Source organism: Salmo salar, chromosome 03 (assembly GCF_965601325.2).
Source record: "Salmo salar chromosome 03, fSalSal1, whole genome shotgun sequence".
Taxonomy (NCBI): domain Eukaryota; kingdom Metazoa; phylum Chordata; class Actinopteri; order Salmoniformes; family Salmonidae; genus Salmo; species Salmo salar.
Genome location: NC_138293.1, coordinates 16,251,206 through 16,273,891, shown reverse-complemented (window position 1 = coordinate 16,273,891; position 22,686 = coordinate 16,251,206). Strand labels below are relative to the sequence as shown.

General features: G+C 41.5%; 3 protein-coding genes across 3 annotated transcripts; 1 reads left to right on the top strand and 2 right to left on the bottom strand.

Moving 5' to 3' along the window:
- Positions 1-75: 75 nt before the first annotated feature.
- LOC106599023 (pyroglutamyl-peptidase 1) lies at positions 76-5,322 on the bottom strand. Its single transcript, XM_014190068.3, has 5 exons — positions 4,676-5,322; positions 3,912-3,964; positions 3,309-3,425; positions 2,852-3,084; positions 76-2,543 (listed from the first exon to the last, which is right to left on the bottom strand). The coding sequence occupies exons 1-5, from the start codon at positions 4,704-4,706 to the stop codon at positions 2,324-2,326; spliced, it is 654 nt and encodes a 217-aa protein (XP_014045543.1). The 5' UTR covers positions 4,707-5,322; the 3' UTR covers positions 76-2,323.
- A 4,949-nt stretch (positions 5,323-10,271) lies between these two features.
- Positions 10,272-12,043, top strand: LOC106599020 (transcription factor JunD). Its single transcript, XM_014190066.3, has one exon. It carries the CDS (start codon positions 10,511-10,513, stop codon positions 11,414-11,416), a length of 906 nt encoding a protein of 301 aa, XP_014045541.1. The 5' UTR covers positions 10,272-10,510; the 3' UTR covers positions 11,417-12,043.
- Positions 12,044-12,429: 386 nt separating this feature from the next.
- LOC106599022 (ras-related protein Rab-3A) lies at positions 12,430-19,790 on the bottom strand. The gene is made up of 5 exons (XM_014190067.3): positions 19,697-19,790; positions 17,587-17,811; positions 15,868-15,986; positions 15,493-15,617; positions 12,430-14,888 (listed from the first exon to the last, which is right to left on the bottom strand). The coding sequence occupies exons 2-5, from the start codon at positions 17,809-17,811 to the stop codon at positions 14,698-14,700; spliced, it is 660 nt and encodes a 219-aa protein (XP_014045542.1). The 5' UTR covers positions 19,697-19,790; the 3' UTR covers positions 12,430-14,697.
- Positions 19,791-22,686: the final 2,896 nt, after the last annotated feature.

Genomic DNA, 22,686 nt, shown 5'->3' with positions numbered 1-22,686 from the left:
AATTCTTTCCAATTGCAATAGATGTAAATGATGAATTCATAGGAAGAAGAGCACATACTACAGGCCTACTACAGGTTTACCAATAGTTATTTTACTTGGTATGGCTTAAGCATATTGGCTTAAATTTTCCTTTAAGTGGTTTAATCACAGCATTAGACCATATTCTGAAGTAGAGAATACAGATACCAAAGACAAAATAAACATTTCCATATCATTATTCATCACATTGCAAATATTGATTGTATATGCAATAAATTACCTGAGATAATAACACATGGTTGAAGTACATTAATCAAAGAAAACATATTGTTGTGTCCTTATATTGTACACTATACAATATACTGATATTGTACAATTTCACAACAAATATTAAACACATGATGGGGGGGGGTAGAGATGATACAAGAAATGGCACGCTACGTTGACCATTATGTCAAAGCGAGAGTGATTTGTGAGGGGAATAAGGAACTAAAAAGGGAACTATTTAAAATAGTGAGAAGCAGCCAGTCATACAGCTGTCAGGACGATGTGGCTTAAAAGCACACATCAGTGCACACTGAATATCCAAAGATGGCTGCATTCCAAACACTTCAAAGACACACCCTCTCCCCTCAGCCCTCAAACGTCTGATGACGTACCATGACGTCTGACGAGTTTACACTTGTCGGGCAAGGGGCAAGGGAGGAAGGAATGTTAAATGGACTGCCCTTGCCCGGAATTTCGTCACTCGTTCGTCCCACGAATATTGTGTTTTCAGCCACCGGTAGCTTGTGGGTGCTTTATATGCGCTACAGTCAATTATGATCGCATGTCTACTTATATTAACTATATAATTATTAATATACGCTTACTGTATGATAGCTAGCAAATTTATTAGCTAACTTTGTAAGTCGCTCTGGATAAGAGCGTCTGCTAAATGACTTAAATGTAAATGTAAATGTAACTAACATTAGCCTGCCTAGCTGGAACTTCTGAAGAAGGAAACATTTTTATTTATACAATTTCCAAAAGCTAACCAAACAAAAACATAATTACTTTTACGAGACGCGAATTGAATTATGGGGCGTCTCAAGCCCCGAAGTGAACATAATTGTACACTACAAACTATAAAAAACGAGGGCTGAGGGATTTACGTTGCGAACTTCCCTTGCTTTGGCTAATCGTTTGGACCGACGGCCAAGATGGCCGCAGGGATTACTCCAAGAGCATAGCATAAAGCGAGGATAAGTGGACTAGGGTGTGTCTTTTATGAGTTTAAAACGCAGCCAATGGTTATCTCATCTACAGCATCATTTATTGGACCATTACAGTGTGTCGTCTTGTGTTGCTGCTATGCTATGTTGTTGTTTTAGGCCTCTCTTTATGTAGCGTTGTGTTGTCTCGTCGTGATGTGTTTTGTCCTATATTTTTATTTTATTCCCAGACCCATCTCCGCAGGAGGCCATTTGGTAGGCTGTCATTGTAAATAAGAATTTGTTCTTAACTGACTTGCCTTGTTAAATAAAGATTAAATAAAATAAAAAAGAAGAGTTTCTTTGTGAAATACAGTCAAATATCCATACCCAGAGCCATTGGTATAATATACGTGTATACCAGAGGAGGCTGGTGTGAGGAGCCATAGGAGGATGGGCTCATTGTAATGGTTGGAATGGAATCAATGGAACGGAGTCAAACACGCTGTTTCAAAGTGTTTGATACCATTCAATTGATTCCATTTCAACCATTAAAATGAACCTGTCCTCCTATAGCCCCTCCCACCATCCTCCTCTGATGGATCCATCCATTGCTCTGCCTATTCTCATTCACATACTCTCCCTTTCTCTAGTTCAGGGGGAGTGCTGATAGCCCTCTCTTTAGCTACTGCTTAGTGGGGTATCAGTTGTATCTGTCCTTAAAGCTAGAATCTTTAGTTGCTACATCCATTTTTGGACTTGTGCTATATAACCATTGATTCTTGACGAATATAACTTATGAATGCCTCATGAGCTTAGGTCAAATTTCATACCCCATCAGAACCCAAAAGATAAGCTTCTTGTACTACAATGTTTGTATGCAAACTAAATGTAAACAAACACTGTATATCCTCAAAACATGGTTAAAACTATAATTTTGATATCATGGATGGTCAGTCAGCATATAGCTCTGTCTATGAATTTGAGAGTGGTTACATTTCTTCAGGCCCATCCCTCAGGTTTTTACCAAAACAGAGGCGGGGTCACCACTTTGTTATTGTTTCAATTAAGGATTCCAGCTTTAAGTGCTTTATCTGTCCATTGGGGACAGGAGCAGTGAGTTGAGGACAGAGGTCACCGGAAGTCATTCTTTAGTGAGCGTGCTGATGGTGCTGGTGGCTGCAGTGGTGGTGGTCATGGTCATCATCCTCAGATTGACCCACAAGCTCCAGCATCTCCCCCACTACGGCCTGCAAGGCTCTGCCAAGGTCCTGGGCACTGTACGGTTTCTCTAGTGGAGGAACGTGCACAAACGCTGACCTGCCCTTCCCCAGGTACAGCGACGTGTAGTAGGTGTAGTCACACAGGTATCTGACCAGATCAAAGGTTAAGTTAGAGTTAAAGAGACAACAGAAGACATTAGCTTTGATCAGAATCAATGGATTTGCCATTTAGGTAAATGGGATTTCTGAAGTGGCAACTTCAGATTACAAAGGGACAGACCACCCACATTATTATATAACATCTTATCAATACCTAGAATGTATGCTACAATTAAAGATCATAGATAGGATACATTTGTAATTTGGGTGAACTTTCCCTTTAATGTAATTTCATTGAAAAAAGTACGAGATCATAAATAGTGGTTGAATGAGAGTAGAGTCGAGCACAGCACTCACCGGCCTGCATCCTTTGATACTGACACTGCCACGCCAAGCCTTGAGGAGTTGACCCTCTTGCAGACCAGGTCCATGTCTATGACTGAATCGATGCAGTCAGGACCACCGTCCATGCAACACTGAGAGTCTGGACAGAAGCTGCAGTTGTCCACCCGCTTGTAGCCGTGGTTGTGGCCACATTTCTCCAGGGTGACTGTGGTGGCTATCCCAGAGACCCCGACATGGACCACCAACTGTTGACCCACGGAGAAGAGAATGTGTGTTAAATGTAGCCACTGTTAAATTAGTTATACCAATAGAGACTCTACATCTTGTCATTATATTTCAAACTGTAGCCTAGGTGTCATACAGTAAGGGTGCACCTGTCGAACACTATTACTAATGCCTTTTACCATGCAGTAAAAAAATATATTGTGAGGAACAACACTTGACATTTGCAGTGATTTCCTGTGGCTACCTGTGGCTGATGCTGTTTCCATAGAGATGGCAGTAGACTCTGAACTGCCTGGTACTCCACTGGCACCTCACAGACATATAGGTCCACACTCTGACCCAAGCCCAACCGCTCCAGTTCCTGTACACAGAGGAAACAGGAAGTGTGTAAGGAACCACAAACCATATTTAATTCGATAAAGCTTTATTGTTCCTTTTGAGGCGTTTGTTGTGCCTCAAGGTTGTAAAAACCGGTTGCTTTTACACCTGTTGTGGTAACACTAATTACTATAGTAACAACATTGCATTCATACATTGTTAAATAGTGAAAAGTTATTACTTATTCATTGTTAAGTCATTAAGCGTTTGCTGTTACGACAGAAGTGCTAAAGCAGATCATTCCTTATTCCACTTGTGTATTAACATGAAACGCTAATATCCACTTGTGTATTAACATGAAACACATATTCATTAGGCCCTATTATGCAATTAACTCATTATTCTTAAATGTCATGTAATGTGATACAATTTTGTGTTACAAGTCATGTGGAAATCAATGTAAGGTGTTGCCAATAAGAATAGACCTCTTAATAATGCACCATACAGAACACGCAACAAACTCACTTACCTGCACTGCCACCCAGCTAGCATTCACGGTGTGATCGCCAAAAGGTTCAAACCCTAAAAAAAAGATAGATGATATTGATAGCCTTTTAAGTCCTCGGCTAGTAACACCAGTATACACCAATGCCACATTACATTGTTATTTTTATAGCTGCTTATCACTCTACCCCTATCTAAATGAAAGTCACAATAATCTTAGTTCGAAGTCTAACGGTTATCTCAAGTTAAATATTATCTATTACAACAGCTGACATGTATAATCAATTGTAACACAATATATGCCAATGAGTGCATGGGTTTTATAGATGAGATGACACTATACTACAATTTCCATTTAAGTTATATCAGGGGAGAAGAGTAGGGTAAGAATATGCTTCTTGTCAGCACGAATTTAGCCAGCATCATTCACAATAGTATCACGACAAGGCAAACATGTACCCATAAATGGCTGAATGGCTACAACGATCCATAAATGGCTACATTATCGCCTCTGACTTGATCTGTCTGTCATAGGTTGGTCTGCCTCACCATTACAATTCATACATTTCAACCTGACAGACAGGCTTTGTGAATGTAAGATGAACATGCATAATACTGTACAGTAGACGGTCAGTAGTTGTACAGTAGTTGAGGAACAATGTCGTTTTCAAGATGACACAATATACAAGTAATTCCAATCTTTAATAGTTAGGCAACTCATTTTAATCAAAAGTTTATAGAGAACTGACAGCAAACTATAAGACCGTATAGGCTACATAAATCACTTACCTGTCACTATTACCGTCCTTTTAGTCGCCATTATTTGTGAATTATAGTAAATTCTGCAAGAATGTAACGTTAATCTACTCTTTTTCAACCTCGATGAGTTGAGAATTCCTCCTCGATTCTATTCTGCTATCTATTCATTATTTTTGCAAGAGCTCGAGCGAGCGTTCTCGGTTTCTTCCAGTCCTTCTACACTGTTGACAACACTACTCTATACCTCAACATCCAGCCACATATCGCCGCATACTGCAATGGAATTCATGATCAGCGCATGAGCTCAATTATTTGACCAATTTGGCTTAACCTTTTGTTGAAATGACATAATATAACCGATGTGAAATGTCTAGCTAGTTAGCGGTGTACGCTAGTAGCGTTTAATCGGCGACGTCACTCGCTCTGAGACTGAAGTAGTTGTTTCCCTTAATTCCGTACGGGCCGTGGCTTTTGTGGAGCGATAGGTAGCTATGCTTCGTGGGGACCGATATCTGTGTGTTTCGAGGGTTCCTGGTTCGAGGCCAGGTTGAGGGATGGAAGCAAATCTCTGTTATATTGATGCTGTTGATCAGGATAAATTTGTTGGGCTCTGCCAAAGATGATATATTATAGCCCAGTGACCACTCTAACAGTGGAAATACATGTCCTCAATAGTCCACAGTATGAGTCATAATACCCATAAAGCCTAGCGGTCAAACAGGGACATGGTTCCAATAATTTGTCCACCATTAATTTTCCCCCATAGGGATTTTAGAAGTACTTAAAATAAGGGATGCGTTTTGTGTAGGCTTTCCCTGGCGTGACATTTTGATAACCACATACAGTTCTCTAGGACAAGGTGACTTTTATCAATATATTCGTCTGTATTTACCCCCCCAAAATGAAATGCTAATTAGCTGCTAATGTGGCTACCATAAAGAACTACAAATGCCATGACGATCTGGACGAGACTGCCGAATCGAGGCAAAGGTAAGAATCTCTGGATTAACTATCTAATGTTAGATAAATGTAGTAATTAATAAATTGGCTACATTTCTTTAAATTGACAATTCTGTGAACTGTCTAGTGCAAGTTTTAAATTGACACAATAACTGTTAGCGAAGGTATCAGCTAGAAATGACGTGCAGGAGCTTGCAGGGATTTGTAGTTATGCATGATGTCTACTTTGATGCTAATTAGCATTTTTGAATCTGAGAGTAAATAGAGCCGAATATATTGATAAAAGTAACCTTTTCCGAGAGAGATTTATATCGTTATCAAAATGTCACGCCAGGGTAAGCCTACACGAAACATAGCCCTGAAAAAGTTATGGTGGAAAAATGACTGGAACCATTTCCCTGTTTGAACGCTAGATTTTATGGGTACTATGACCCCTCCACTGTGGGGCTCTATGATTAAAGGCAGGCGAGATCAAGTGGGACCATTCTAGCCAATGAGAGGGCAGATACGCATGTGAACAACAGGCACAACTAAGTAATTTTTCTCAAAGTTGCCACAATGCCACATGCATCCACTTATTTCAGTACATTTGTAACAGCCTAAACATTACTAAACTTATTTAATTTTGTTTCTTTAAGTGTTTTGGTGTTTTGGAGGACGCATGACTCGAACCCGTTGGGGAGTTGCAGCGATGAGACAGGATCGCAATTGGGGAGAAAATGGGGTAAAGAAACAAAATAAAACAAGTTAAGTTTAGTGTCGAAAGAAAACACTGTTCAACCAAAGTCAGCCTGCAGTAAAGCCTCCACGGCCAAACCCTCCCCTAACAATGCTGGGCCAATTCTGTGCCGACCCAGCCCAGGATTGAACCCGGGTCTATAGTGACGCTTTAAGCACCACAATGCAGTGACTTAGAACTCTGCGCCACTCAGGAGGCCCACATTACTAAACCTCTATTAGATCAAATAAGCCTCATGTAATTCAACGCTCTCTCATAGACCTCCATACAAAAAATGGCTTATCTCATGAGGACAGATTTTGGGCGGAGTAAATCCTTTCTCTTCTCCCAGGAGAAGGTGGAGGTCAAAGAGGGGTGAGTGTAACTGATGTGAAATGGCTAGCTAGTTAGCGGTGCCCACTAGTTGCGTTCAATCGGTGTCTTCTTCTCTCTTGAGACCTTGAAGTACATATTGATATATTTTTAAAGGCTTATACATTTTTGTTTATTTGGCCTTTCAATTCTTATGTTCAGAATCAGATTTATTTCCCCCATGCATTTATAATCACTTTATTTGGTAACATTGACAATTTGCCTATAATAAAATCAAATGTTTTCCCAACTCGCAAAATTGGGACAGCTTCAGCAGAATTTAGCAATCCCAGCTGTAGAGGCCTTTAAAGTCATAGCACCTGGTAGGGTATTCATTGTGTCAGCTATTGTACACTTCAGTACAAGCATGTAAATGCTGTTACATCTCACTTTAGCTCTCATCTTAGCTTTATCACATTTCTGTGAAGCAAGAAATGAATCAGTAAATTGAATTTGAGTGGAAAAATATATAATGAAATACATTTGTATTATGTTGAAATACTCTTTAAAACCATCTGGGTTGGTGTTTATGTTTTCATAAAGGCACTCCCATTTTGATATCTGTTCACCACAACAACTTATGGTTTGTATTCAGTCCACACCCCTGTTTCAGGACATGACTCATACGTTCTAGCCACTGCCTTCTGAATGCCTGATTCTAAATGCCATGCTGAATATGGATGGAAAATAAAAGGCAGTTGTTTCTGTCAAAATAGGAAGCTTTTGGTTGGGGTTTGTTTTTCATGTGCTGTGAAGGAAGGTGCAATCTATTCCAAAAAAGAGACATCAAAGGGAGATGACTTCACTAACGGAACATCTTTCAATTGATGACATCCTAACCATATGTATTTTGAATTCATTCTATTCTACAAAATCTGATTTTCCCTGAACAAACCATCAAAGGCTATTTAATACACCATATACAGAATGCTGGAAGATGTATATCTGAATATATTGACGCCCACCTATAAACACACACACACACACACACACACACACACACACACACACACACACACACACAGTGCGATCCCCCATTCACCACCCTTGCATTCTGCACTGCAGTCTTCAACAACCTTAATCCCCTTCCCCCAATCATTCACCTGCTCTTGCGTCACAGCCTATGTCAACGTTGCCATAGAAACAAATGATGCCCTTGCTATTCTGTGGTGTTGATGCAGACAGTACATCTTCCCTTCCTACGGGGGGTTATTGGCTATTATGGCTGACTAGTACCACCCAATGCGCTGGGCTATTCATAGCAATAGCAGACAGCCATCACCGTTTGGGGCTTTCTGTTCCAAGGTGGTAGATCTCTCATGCCTTAACCAGCAGATGTCTGATATTTCTGGGCAGATACCCTATATATAGAAAGTATGTGGACACCTCTTCAAATTAGTGGATTCGGCGATTTCAGCCACACCCGTTGCTGACAGTTGTATAAAATCGAGCACACAGCCATGCAATCTCCATAGACAAACATTTCAGTAAAATGGCCTTACTGAAGAGCTCAGTGACTTTCAGTGTGGCGCGGTCATAGGATGCCACCTTTCCAACAAGTCAGTTCATTAAATTTCTGCACTGCTAGAGCTGCCCAGGTCAACTGTAAGTGCTATTATTATGAAGTGGAAATGACTAGGAGCAACAACGGCTCAGTCACGAAGTGGTAGGCCACACAAGCTCACAGAACGGGACCACCGAGTACTGAAGCGCGTAACGCGTAAAAATCGTCTTTCCTCGGTTGCAACACTCTCTACTGAGTTCCAAACTGCCTCTGGAAGCAACATCAGCAAAATAACTGTTTGTCGGGAGCTTCATGAAATGGGTTTCCATGGCCGAATAGCTGCACACAAGCCTAAGATTACCAAGCGTCGGCTGGAGTGGTGTAAAGCTCGCCGCCATTGGACTCTGGAGCAGTGGAAACGTATTCTCTGGAGTGATGAATCACGCTTCACCATCTGGCAGCGTGACGGATGAATCTGGGTTTGGTCGATGCCAGGAGAACGCTACCTGCCCAAATGCAAAGTGCCAACTATAAAGTTTGGTGGAGGAAGAATAATGGTCTGGGGTTGATTTTTATGGTTCGGGCTAGACGTGAAGGGAAATCTTAACGCTACAGCATTCAATGACATTCTGGACGATTCTGTGCTTCCAACTTTGAGGCAACAGTTTGGGGAAGGCCCTTTCCTGTTTCAGCATGACAATGCCCCCATGCACAAAGCGAGAACTTGACTGGCATGCACAGAGCCCTGGCCTCAACCCCATCGAACACCTTTGGGATGATTTGGAACACCGACTGTGAGAGGCCTAATTGCCCCATATTGAGTTGCACTCCCTTTGGCCCTCAGAACATCCTCAATTCTACAAGGTGTCAAAAGCATTCCACAGGGATGCTGGCCTATGTTGACTCCAATGCTTCTCACAGCTGTGTCAAACTGGCTGGATGTCCTTTCGGTGGTGGACCATTCTTGATACACACTGGAAAACCCAGCGGCATTGCAGTTCTTGACACACTCAAACCGGTGGACCTGGCACCTACTACCATACCCCATGCAAAGGCACTTAAATCACCCTGTGAATGGCACACATACAAATCCATGTCTCAATTGTCACAAGGTCTAAAAATACTTCTTTATCCTGTCTCCTCTCCTTCATCTGTGGATTGACAAGTGACATCAGTAAGGGATCATAGCTTTCCTCAATTCACCTGGTCAGTCTATGTTATGGAAAGAATGGGTGTTTTGTACTCAGTGTATAGGCTACTAACCATTCTAAGAATTTTGAGTTGAGTTCTTTGTCAAACATTGGCTTCTAAAAAAACAAAATGGTTTCTTTATCCCTCTGCAGTATCTCCTTCCTCATTTCTGTTAAAACCTATCGGTAATTACTTCCCAAATAAACCACCTCTTAGTTTATTTGCACCAAGCTGTGCAATCTCTATTAGAAATGTGTTTGGATCGGAAGACAGTATTAAAAGACTAATGTCAGCAATTTATGAGGTCAGATGTTTCCATTCAGTGACTGACTGCATACCTATGATTCCTGAGCCCATGTTTTTTATGTGCCTTGACTTGCTACAATGTATCCCCAGATGTAGCTTAGTCTACTTCTTTGTCATCATATATCCTAAACTGGACAGAGCTGTGAGAATGTTTGGAATTGGAACCAAAATAGATCACTTGCAATGAAGAATAGACTGTCACAATGACACTCACACACGTTTGGGGCTGGTAAATGAAAGTATATACGTGTGTTCATTTACATACAGCTGTCAAGTTGGCGTGGGAACATTGTCTAAGTTTCTCTAAAGACTGGACTAGTCAAGATAGCTGAAGAAACCTTCTGTGCCCCTCCCTAGTTCCTTCCCTGTTCAGTTTCTTTTGGCGACCCTGAGCGTTCTATTTTATGACATCAAACCACAATGCACCGCACTGTTTGCAGTTTACCTAAAGTCTCCATGGCAATATGGACTGGTTCGGCCCCTTATTTAAATCAGACCGGAAACAAACGTCATTTTGGGCCAATCTTAGCGCGCTAAAGTGACATAATGGAATTTTTAGGGGTAAAAAACAAGCAGAGGGTTGGGTGTACGCATACCAGTTGTGCCATCTGTGAAAAGAGTTCATACGGGCGAGAAGAACAGAAAAAGCCAAGCCACGACTATTGTTTTAGCCTCAGGGGTACAGGTAAAGGGGAACCAGAGTTTGAAGATAGGAAAAATACAGGAAACTGTAACCTGAACTGTGTGTTTTATTGCGGTTGAATCGCCTTAGTTTATGCGTAAACCTCAACATACCCTCGTGTGAGGGGTTAGAATGGAAACAACCCTCTACCCTTGTAATGTGTTGAATACTCGAGGGATTTCAAGCCTCTATTCCTACAACAGCATGATGAAGAAAGAAATTAGTCTAAACCTAGATGACCAAAGCTCGATTCTGAAACCGAATCTTCGGGACGCAGAGGGAATTCTGAACTCCCCGGACTTGGGACTCTTGAAATTGGCGACTCCGGACCTTGAACGATTGATTATCCAATCGAATGGAATGGTTACCACGATCCCAACCTCTCAGTTCCTCTACCCAAAGTCAGCCAGTGACGAACAGGAATTTGCCGAAGGCTTCGTGAAGGCGCTTGAGGATCTTCACAAGCAGAACCAGCTGAGCGAGGGGACGTGCGTACCGCCGGACAGACTGGACCTTATCGGCTCCAACGCAGCCCCAATCGGCTTGCCGTCAGATCTGCCAGTGTACACGACGTTGAACGGCTATGGAAATAGCCCATTGGGCAGCACAGTGAATTATTCCACGGATACAATTCCATTCCCACCACCACCTTCTCATCTGATGAGCGCGCATCAACAGGCGGCTGCGGCGGCGCTGTCACGACTCCAGGCGTTGAAGGACGAGCCGCAGACGGTCCCCGACATGCAGTGCTTTGGAGACAGCCCGCCTTTGTCTCCTATTGACATGGACAACCAGGAGCGCATCAAGGCAGAGAGGAAAAAGCTGCGCAACAGAATAGCGGCGTCCAAGTGCCGCAAAAGAAAGCTGGAGAGAATATCCCGTCTTGAAGACAAGGTCAAAAACCTTAAGACACAGAACACTGAACTGGCCTCCACAGCCAGTGTGCTTAGAGAGCAAGTGGCCCAGTTGAAACAAAAGGTTATGAACCATGTCAGTAATGGATGTCAACTTCTCCCAAACCAAGATCAAGATTACTAGAGGATAGTGTAGGCCTATGATGCACCCACCATATCCCCAGAGTTATCCTCTGGGGATATGGACTAACTGAAACCCAGTAGGCTATTTGCCTGTTCTAATAGAATACAAATTCATTGCTGAAAATCCATTAGAACTGGAACACTATGGGTCTCTCTTAAAAAATGTGGCTATAATTTTGTTGTTAACAGGCTAATTTTGCTGCCCTCTTCAGAGGAAAATGCACTATCTGCTCTCCAATGGACAATAATACATAGCCAACAAGGGTAGCATTATCTGCATGTAAACTGGACAATCTCAATGAGTGCAACTAAACACCAGGATGTCATTGTGCGCATGTCATCTACTGTGTAATATATAATGCCTTACTTGTTTACAAGCACTTATTTACCAATGACAAATGTATATTTTATTTACTAAAACATGTCTTATTTTGCATACTGTCTTTATATTTTCTGCAAATATGAATTGTGCATGTCTTGTAAGCTCGTGTTGGCTACAGTAATTTAATGTTGTGCAACTCTGTATCTGTCACTTTCCATGAATGTAGCTGTCGTTGTTGGCCCTATGTAGCCATTTTGAACGGGATTTTACCTCTCAAAGCTGTTTTATTAAATTCTATGAATTGTTTATTCTGTTGTCAAATGTTATTGTGGACCGACTGTACTTTATTTCAGTTCCTGTCCTATTACACATTGGGTCAGCTATTTATTATAGCCTCTGGATTAGGGTAGAATAGGTGCATATTATAGTTATTATAGTTTTTTTTCTCTATCCTGTTGTATTACAGGCTTTGTTACATTGAAATAAAAAGGGGTAAAATAATGCTTGAACTGAACTGCATCCCTCAATGTATTTCAGGTAGGTAGCAGTGGGAGTCCTACACTATTATGCCACCTATTGGCTTGATGAGGGTAATACCATTGTCAGTTTGGACCAAGAGGCTACTGTACACCCAACACAAAAATGTGCCTCAAAGACAGATTTGAATAAATGTTGACTCATTTTTCACACAATGCTTTTATGTTTTGTTTATTAATTCCTTGTTTCCCTGGAGTTAGTGTTACAGCACAATTCACATGACTAAAACCCAAGAAAGAAACATTATTTACAGGGGGAAGATAGGATGGAGGAGGATGGAGGAGAGCTAAGAGAGAGATAGCTGAATTGAACAGATACCTAAGTCAGAGGCAAGTTTACAGCTGTAGCAAAACACAACCAACAAAACTAAAGTTAAACAATGCAGTAAAAATAATAGGACGTGATAAGTACTGATCCTACTTCGAACACTTTTCCCTTTTTGAAAATTGCCACAGTGTAGACATACATGCCAAATGCTTCTCTATCATTACTACAATATGACAAGCCTTTTATTCAGCTCTAAAAATGTCTAATAAGTCTTGTCCTAGCGGGTGTCATTTTTGGAAAGACTAAGCAAAGCTGTCTAAAGGGTCTTTGCTATGTGGGATCCTTGGGACATCCCTACCCCCCATTGAAGTTGACATTTAAAATGGTTACGTTCATGGTTAGGTAAGTGTTATGGTTAAAAGGTCAGGGTGCAGGTTAAGCTAAAGTTTAGTGCAGGGACGTCCCAAGGATCCCGGATAGCACGAACTCTGCCTAAATCCTTCAAGCAAACAGTATTTGTTAAAGACATGCCCTTTAGCAGGTTTGTTGGCTGTTAATATTTTCCATCCAGGAGAACCAGGAGACTGGATATTGACACAGTAGTGCTCTGAGAGGAATACAGTATTTACACTAGCATTACTACACCCACACTAACGGCTTCATGGTTGGTTTAAAAACATGGACAAAGTATTCCCCATTGAAACAGCTCGTACATGATCAGGAGAACATACAGTGGAATGGAAGTGTCTCCGGCAGGAGTATGTCAACACTTTAATTTCAAAGGACATCCTGGTTTTGAACCAATCTTTTTTCAATACTGATATAACCGTCTTTTTTAAACTGTGATAGTGCAGCCCGCAAACAACAATCTACAAAAAACCCAATTCATTAATAAATAAATAAATAATATACTGTGTGTAAATATAGATGGCCGTGACAAGTGACAAAATGTCTTCATGTGCCTGAGTGCATTTCGTTTGGCTCTAGCTAGTTATGTTTTCCTCATGTATATGCCAACAAGCAATTCTCTCTACACTGAAACAGCAAAATCACGACGTTGAACATGCTTCAAAAAAAAATAAAAAAATGTCCTCCTCACAAAATCAAAAACAAACCACACTCACTGCCAGACATCGGGAAGTGATGTAGTATATGGGTGCAGTACCCAGTGTCGTTCTGACTGTGTGTGTGTGTTGTACACATGAATAAGAGGTAATTGTGCTGTAGAGAAGCAGTGTTATACACTGACAAGAAATTAGAAGCTTCATTTTCAACTATTCTTCACGCATGCTACGTTCTTAAAGCAAAACAAACCAGTTTGATTCAGAGGGGCGTGGCCCACAACAGCTTACAGAAATTCCATGAAAAAATAAATAAAAATAAAACATGCACCTCTCACAATGCACAGATATGTATACATAAATATTGTAATTGTTTACTATTTGTTTATATATTTTTACATTTTAAAATGCATATTCATTTTACTTTGAACATTTATACATACTCTTCTCTTATACTTAGACACCTTTCTCCATCAATCAATACTCTCTCTATCAAGGTTTGTGAGAAGAAAAAAAATGAACAAAAGTAAAAAAATAAAAAAATAAACAATAATAAAAACAGGGACAGGGACCAGTACTTAACACATCATGTTTTCTTTTTCTTAAATTCCGCAATGAAAAAATATTAGAAAATGACCATGACTGGTAACCAATATGCATGGGATTTTGGTCAGAAATGTTCGAAAACACAATCTCATCCAATTTTTGTTATCACATATTGACCATACCTCACTCACACCAATGGATGTGGTGGCTTAATATGTTCTGTCACCAGCCAAATCGGGGACATATACAAAAAACAGCAAAGCTATCAACAGTAAACAGATAATCAGCAATGTGGCCCTTCGAAAAAAGCCATGAAATCCTTTCAGGTTCGAGGCCGCAGTAAGGGGAGTCAGAGGAATGTGAACTTTGGACTTACAGTAGAACACCTATAGATAGACGGGGGGACTGAAATACAGAATAATGGAGTTTTTCGGCTTTTCCATTGAAACACAAACCCATCACAGACCTCTTCCACCAGCTGAGGAGGTTGTAGGAAGGGGGTGTGTGAGAGGTCAGGTGTGTGTGTGTGTGTGTGTGCGTATGGTGTGTTTAGCAAGCACAGTCCTGGTGGGGGCGTTCGGGCTGCTCGGTGAGCTGGGGCCCCTGTTTGGCCCCTGTGACGGCGGGGTCGGCGTTGTCCAGGCTCTCCGACATCTTCTCACAGATGATGTCCACCAGCCGCTCAAACGTCTGCTTCACGTTGATGTTGTCCTTGGCACTGCACTCAAAGTACTCAAAGCCTGCAGAGGAGAGGAAAGACAGATGTCTGATTAATTAAGAGACGTTGAAATCTAACGAGTGATGTGTACTTGTTGTAATCATCAACACTTGACATTAATTTGTCCATATATTGTTGCCCCAGAACTAATGGAATGTTATTACTCTACTGTACACAGTAACAGATTTAGCCTTGAAAACCCGACCTAGGCAACAGCGACTAGGATCTGGTTTCAATGATGGACTCTTTATGACATAGATGAACTACATCACTGCCTACATCGCTACTTTATCCGCTTAAATAAAATACTAAATAGTAGCTAGCAAGATTGAGATCACAGAGGTTATTTTTAGAGTGCATTTCACAAGTGGCTAGTTTACATCAACTACCTTCACTAAAACAACTGCAACGGTTTAGCCTGCAAACTTTGGTTTTGAATCGCCACATTCTGGCATGTCTGCCTCGTGATTTGTTGGTCGAGTTGTCAAACAAGAGCCTAGTCCCTATTGCCTACGGTCGGCTTTTAGAGACTACTGCAGGTTAGGAACATAAAACTCATTTTGTAGTGAAAGGAAACTGATAAGTTGTTATTTTACTGGGTAATTAAGTCCAGTGTTCCAACTCACCCAGTTGGTCAGAGAGCTGCCTGCCCCGGTCTGCTGCCACCACCCTCTCATCCTCCATGTCACACTTGTTTCCCACCAGCAGGACCTGGGCGTTGTCCCACGAGTACGTCTTAATCTGGGTGGACCTGACACACACATTAAAAACTGAGTTATATTAAGGATGTTATAACTTCCCAGATACTGAACATGTTTAGTTGCGTGCATGGACCCTCATCCAAGCAGGCAAAGCAACTGATGCTTGATTGGTGCTGTCATTTTTCACCCAGTCATCAAATTATTTATTTAACTTTTGCAGAACATAAACACAATACACGGACAAAAGTACAGTCGTTGTACACACACACACAAACGCGCTATTTCCCAGTGGTCCCGTACCAGTCCTGCACAGCATTGAAAGAGTCCTCGTTGGTTATGTCATACATGAGCAGGAAGCCCATGGCTCCTCTGTAGTAGGCTGTGGTGATAGTCCTGTACCGCTCCTGGCCAGCAGTGTCCTGAGAGAAGCACATGTCATATCACACAATCAGTCATTATATCATACACACATGTATACTCAGGCACAAAAATAGCCCTACAATGTACTACCACATAAAATAATGCACTAAGTTTAACCTCACATCCATCTTTAAACATTGTAGCTGCATATAACAATGTAGTTGTGGATTTAAAAAAAAAAGATACGGAATATTAAAGTTAGTATGTCAGAAGTGTAGTTATAGTATCAATTTATAGCCAGAACATGCAGCAGTGCAGTATATCAGTGTACGGTTCTGTTTTAAACAAGCACTGAGATGGCAGTGCGATAGATACTCCAGTAACATAACACAGACAGATGCAATAGCCCTCAAAGCCATTTTCTGATGTGTTTAAGCAGGTTTTATGGGCGTCACCAGGCCATAATGATGCTGCACATAGGAGAGACAGCAACGATAGACACCTTAGAAAATGAATCGAGGTAGATTTAGGAAAACTAGACATTTATCAGCATACATGTTTGTTTTTTGGCTTCAGCGATCTTATAACGTCGAGACATGATCATGTTCACAGGATCATATGAATAGAGTAAACCCACACTGACAGCATATAATCTTGATTTATTCCATACATGCCAAGCAGGATATAAATCAAGATAATATCTTGGGAGAGGGGATTTGCTCCCATTAATAAAATGCGCCTGGGATCTGGCAACTGAGAAAACCGTTCAAATTTCAATAAAAACATGTAGATCTAGGTGAGCATGTGTCATCAAATCATATTTTTCAAGATACAGTAATCATAATCCTTATAATAATAATATCCTTCTTGTGTATGTATGAAGGTAGCACCCTAGATTTGAGCTGTGTGCGCTGTTCCACAGTGAGGTCTACTCTGCTAAAAGGGGTGGATACGATGACCCACCATGACGCACGGAGTGTCACAACCAATCTTCTTCAGAACTAAACATATTTCTTACAGGAGCCAGAGACAGAGAGAGAGACACAAACCTCCTGCTAGTGTACCAATACTGCTCCTCTCTGCTGTCATGCAGTGAAGTATAGGGGTCTGACTGGCCAAAATCAAAAACAAACACACCCTCTATAAAAAGCCTAACTTTCAAGTCTAGCCTATTGTCATGGGATATTTCCCATACAGTTTTCCCCCCCATTACTTTATAGCCAACAAACTTGGAGAACTAGCCTACTTGCCAAGACTTTTGTGCTCATTCATATTTCACAAGGTAAAATAGTACTCACCAACCCTGGTCCTGGAACGCTACGTACGTTTTGTTCCAGTCCAGCTCTAATACACCCGATCATGCTCTTGTCGAGCAGTTTATTCGTTGGATTAGGTGTGTTAAGTGCTTGGTTGAAACAAAAGCCTGCACACCTTGTATAGTAGCTCTCCAGGACCAGTGTTGGGGATTAGATACCGCAATGGTTGAATCTGTCAATGTCTGTACTTCACCCAAACTAGCCAACTACATATCCGTTAGATGAGGTAAATGTGTAATTTGGTGGAGCGATCCCTTTAAAGCAAGAATACCCCTAATAACATACATGAGCCAATTTGTGTTCAACAGAGGAATAATATAATTAGTTAAGGTCAGTGTCTTACCCAGATCTGCAGCTTGATCCTCTTGTCGTTTCTGTAGATGGTCTTCACCTTGAAGTCGATGCCCACCGTGCTGACGAAGGCCGGCGTGAATGAGTCGTCTGCGTAGCGAAACAGGAAGGAGGTCTTACCCACACTGCTGTTGCCAATGATCAGGATCTTGAACATGTAGTCAAAGTTCTGGTCTGAGGACTCCTTCTGTCCATAAGTGGCTGTTGCGGAAGCCATCTTTGGAGGGATAGAATGACAACAAATTGAATTAATGCTTTTGTTGCCCATTTAAAAAATATATTTAAAAAAAATTCTGTCAAAATGGCAGATTTATCCATTTGCTTTGTCAACAATCAGAGGATCGTTTTTCAGAGAAATCCATGAGCATCTCTTTGGTAAATGTCTGAGGAAATGGGCAGGCAAGTAGACCTACCAAATTATTTTCACTCATGCTCACCCATATCCAACATATACTTTCTCTATGAAAAATTGCTACATCGAAATAAGACAGCATGTTTTGACATCAAACCAATAACTATGGAGAATTTTTTCTAAACGCTTCCAACGGCAGTGGTCAATAGAATGAGAATCATAATCTAACACCTCTCTGGGAAAGGGACAGACAACTATCAATAAAAACGGCATTGCGTCAAATCATACTGATTGATGCTGACTATTTTCAATGAGCCGTAAAGCCTTTTAGTAAATGATTGATTTGAGATTACAGTCACACCCTTCAAATGTATTTCATCAACTAAAGAGAAGGATGTTTTAAAAATATTTTTGTGAAATGCTATGATATGGTACAACATATTGAATTAAAACCAAAATACAGTTGAATTTTAAAATCGGCATATGCTTTGATTGTATGGCCTATTACAGTATCAAGGACCCATATCCACATCAGTGTGCTTGTGATGGCTTGAATGTCATTGTGTATCCTTGCAACTAGATTTAATTGATTAATACCATAATAATAATAATAATAATAATAAAAATGTGATTTTGACACTTAACATTTGGACTCCTCCCAGATCTCTTTCAGTCATTTGATACTACAGGCATCTTTGATTGATCCTAACGGTGGTGAGGACAAGCCTCGCCTGCTTTCAAATAAATGTTTCCACTAAAGTACAGGATCAAAACTGATTGACCTCCATAACATTATCTTGAGCGGTGGGAGTCTTGGAAACATCCAATGTGTCCTGTGGCACTGTATAGTCAGCTCCTGCACATTCTAGTGCGCGTATAAGGTTTAAACATAAATAAACGATACCGTAATAATCTTTATATCATGCATAGTAAAGCAATGTAATGAAAACAACATTTTGTTATAAATAAAATGTAGATAGTCATTGCTTACATTGCCTGGACATTTCAGACAGTAAAATCGCCTATGCGCACCCTGACCAAGATAAAGAAGGCGGAAACCGCAGGGCTTAGGCTAAGCATCGGCTAACCCATCAATGGCTGAGTGTTTTGAAAATAGATTTTAGCGCATGTTGTATAATTGAATGGACAGGGACATGCAGTTACACCAGGCGGTGTAACTTGACATTTGCTATACAATGTATGTAGATACTTGTATTTACATGGGTAAGCGGTCTTGGTAACTGGGAGATGAATTAGGCTAAGACCATCCCATTGGGTCACCACTGTTCAGCTAGCTATCTGACTAGTTTGACGCCTATCTAGCTAGCCAGCCAGTTGCTACTGCTTTCCTCAAGCTCGTTAGTGGGCTCGAATGGCTCACGCACCATTCAATGGGGGGGAAAAACATTTCGAAATATGTTTATTTCCCAAATAACAGTTGCTCCTGGTCATTCAATATGATTGCTGTTGTAATGGCAGAAAACCTACGCTACATTATTTTAAACAGCCGCATTGACAGCATAATCATCAGTTCACCCAATAAAAATACACGGCTCCCTGCAATTAGGCTTAGCTAGCATACTAGGCTAGCGAAGCATTCCAGCCTCGCTATATGTCAAATGAAGGTTACTCTTACTTATTTCGCGACTAAATTAGTCCTCTCCATCCTTTGATTTACAACTGGAAACATAATCTAACCCTTTCTAGTGCTATCATTTCTTTAAATGACTCGCAAAATAATGCGGCTTACCGTGAAAAGCCTTTTTTATCTGCAGCGCTATTGCAGCAGTACCCAGTGTTGCACCTGCAGAACCTTGGGCGTCACTTGATTGCCTGTCACCGAAGGGGCGGGCTCAGAGTAGAGCTAGAGGATGACTGACAGTCTTTTAAACCAATCGAGACTGTTTAAGGTCGCTGAGAGTTTTAGGACCCACCCCCAACACCTCTCTGATAGGTAATCCATTCTTGAGGGGACTAGATATGGATAAAGGTACAAATCGATTGTCATCAAACTGTACAATAATTTTCTCATGATTAAAAAAAAACATGTTGCCTTCTATCCCTTTGCTAGTATGACTGTATTTAGAATAAGTATGTTTTGATTTAGAATGATTGTCTTATTGAAATACGTTCAGATAACAATATGTCATCTGATTTGTGTTGAAAAAAACATGCATATCATTGCAGCATTCCATGGTCAACGTTATTCCCAATAAGCATCCATGATGTCAAAAGCATGAAGACTTCTTTATTGGCAAGGTGGACAGGCGTACAGTTACAGTAAGAGTGTTGAAACCCATAGTAAACAGTTGTGTTTGGATTGTCGAGACTGCAGACTGTATAGTTCTGGTCCGGAGAAAAACATAGGAACAATGTGCCTGAAACAAGGAGGAATCTCCTACTCTACTGATGCTATCTAGAAAACGTACAGTTATGAATATAACTACTGTTCCCTGAAGGAGGGAACAGGGTATAACATACTATAGGGGGTCAACCAATCCTATTCACCTGAAGCAAACTGAAATCAAGCCCAACGGGCCAATTAATGCCGAGCCCGCCCTCAGAAGCCCCGCCTCCCTGGCTATAATATGAGGGCTCGCATACATTTCTTAAATTCAGTACTGCTCTTCAGCGAGCCCAAACCCCCCGATGGTGTGGGGTCAAAATATGTTATACCTCGTTCCCTCCTTCAGGGAACAGTAGTTATATTCATAACTGTACATTCCCTTTCAGTTGGTCACTAGGTATAACACACTATGGGTACTTTCAATCATGCTCCAAGCCAGCTCAGAGGGTACCAAACGACAGCCCAAGCACACACACAGGTTCCACCGGCTCCACCGGCTCCAAAATGGTTTTTTTCTCTGATACTTACCCTGATACTTACCCAAGAATTTTGAACTGTCAGAACCCCATATAGGGACCTAGAACCTTAAGAGCCTGACATGTCAGAACTTGTACAAGGAACCGCAAGTCCAAAACAACAGAACACCTGTCGTGACTTGGTAAAGCGCACACGCACAATGAACCAAGGCAGCCCGCGCATTGCCATGGCAGCTCAAGGCTCAAACCCACAGGGAAACTGTGGCCTAACATTGGCCCAAGTCCATAGAAGCGATTGACGGCTCTACCCAGGGGTCCTATCCACTGGTGGTGCGGTTCCACATTGAGTGAGCCTCCATTGGAACAATTGGAGTCTGTAGACCTGAAGGTCCTTTCCTACAAGACTGCCCTGCTAATGGCCTTGGTGTCAGCCAAGCTTGTTGGGGATATAGAAACTTGCACATAGCTGCGGGAAACATGTTTGGGGGTGCTGCTATTCTTTCACCGACGGGGGAGGGGGCTGCATAATTATTATTCCTTCTTCCACTGCAAATCTACCATTCCAGTGTTTTACTTGCTATATTGTATTTACTTCGCCACCATGGCCTTTTTTGCCTTTACCTCCCTTATCTCACCTCATTTGCTCACTTTGTATATAGACTTATTTTTCTACTATATTATTGACTGTATGTTTGTTTTACTCCATGTGTAACTCTGTGTTGTTGTATGTGTCAAACTGCTTGCTTTATCTTGGCCAGGTCGCAATTGTAAGTGAGAACCTGTTCTCAACTTGCCTACCTGGTTAAATAAAGGTGAAATTAATAAATACAATAATTTTTTGGCCTACCCTACAGATTGCTATATCAGTCAGCTAATAGAGGACTGGTAAAGGCCCAGTCCACTACTTTTGTGAAGATAAAAAAAATACATCTTATTATTCTGATTTTTCAGGGGGTGCTGCAGCAACCTTAGCACCACTACTTCCCGCAGCTATGCCCTCGCTGTTCAAATTTTTTTCACACAGAGACCCAAGGAGTCTGGAATGCCAGAACTCACACAAGGAACCGCAAGTCCAAAACAACAGGGCACCTGCTGTGACACTTTGGAGTCGCAGGGGTGTACTAATAGCATGTGGATATCCCCAACAAGCTTGGCTGACGCCAAGGCCATTAGCAGGGCAGTCTTGTAGGAAAGGACCTTCAGGTCTACAGACTCCAATTGTTCCAATGGAGGCTCACTCAATGTGGAACCGCACCACCAGTGGATAGGACCCCTGGGTAGAGCCGTCAATCGCTACATGACACGCCGAGGTGGCTGGCATATACACTTGAATATGGAAAAAGAAAGGCCCTACTCAAAAAGCTCTTGCAAGAACATCAGAAACTCATTTAACCTGACACCAAACCTCAAACTCGTGCCACTTATATACAACCCTCTCGTAGAGGGTGCACACGCCCAACTATACAGTCATAATCACGTTTGAGGATAAACCCCTTGTCATCAAATTCAACCTTCCAGGGGCCAAACCTGCAGAGCCATATCTACGGCCTTGGGTTTCAATAGACAATAGATCCTGACGAACCCCTCCATGGGTCCCTACATAAACTTAAATATGGAAAAAGAAAGGCCCTGCTCAAAAAGCTCTTGCAAGAACATCAGAAACTCCTTTAACAGGGTCCCCACCTAACAGGCAGAGGATCTCCAGGAATCAGGGTTGTCTTGGCCAACAGGGAGCCACCAGAATCAACAACAGACCTTCCTGACGGACCCTCTCCACAGTGGCCTGAATCAGGTCCACCGGAGGAACGCATAGAGCAGGGTCCGAGGTCACTGATATGCCAAGCATCCACTCACAACAAAGCACCCAGATCTCTCATTGACAAGAAGTTGACAATGTGCGTTTTCTCGCAATGTGTC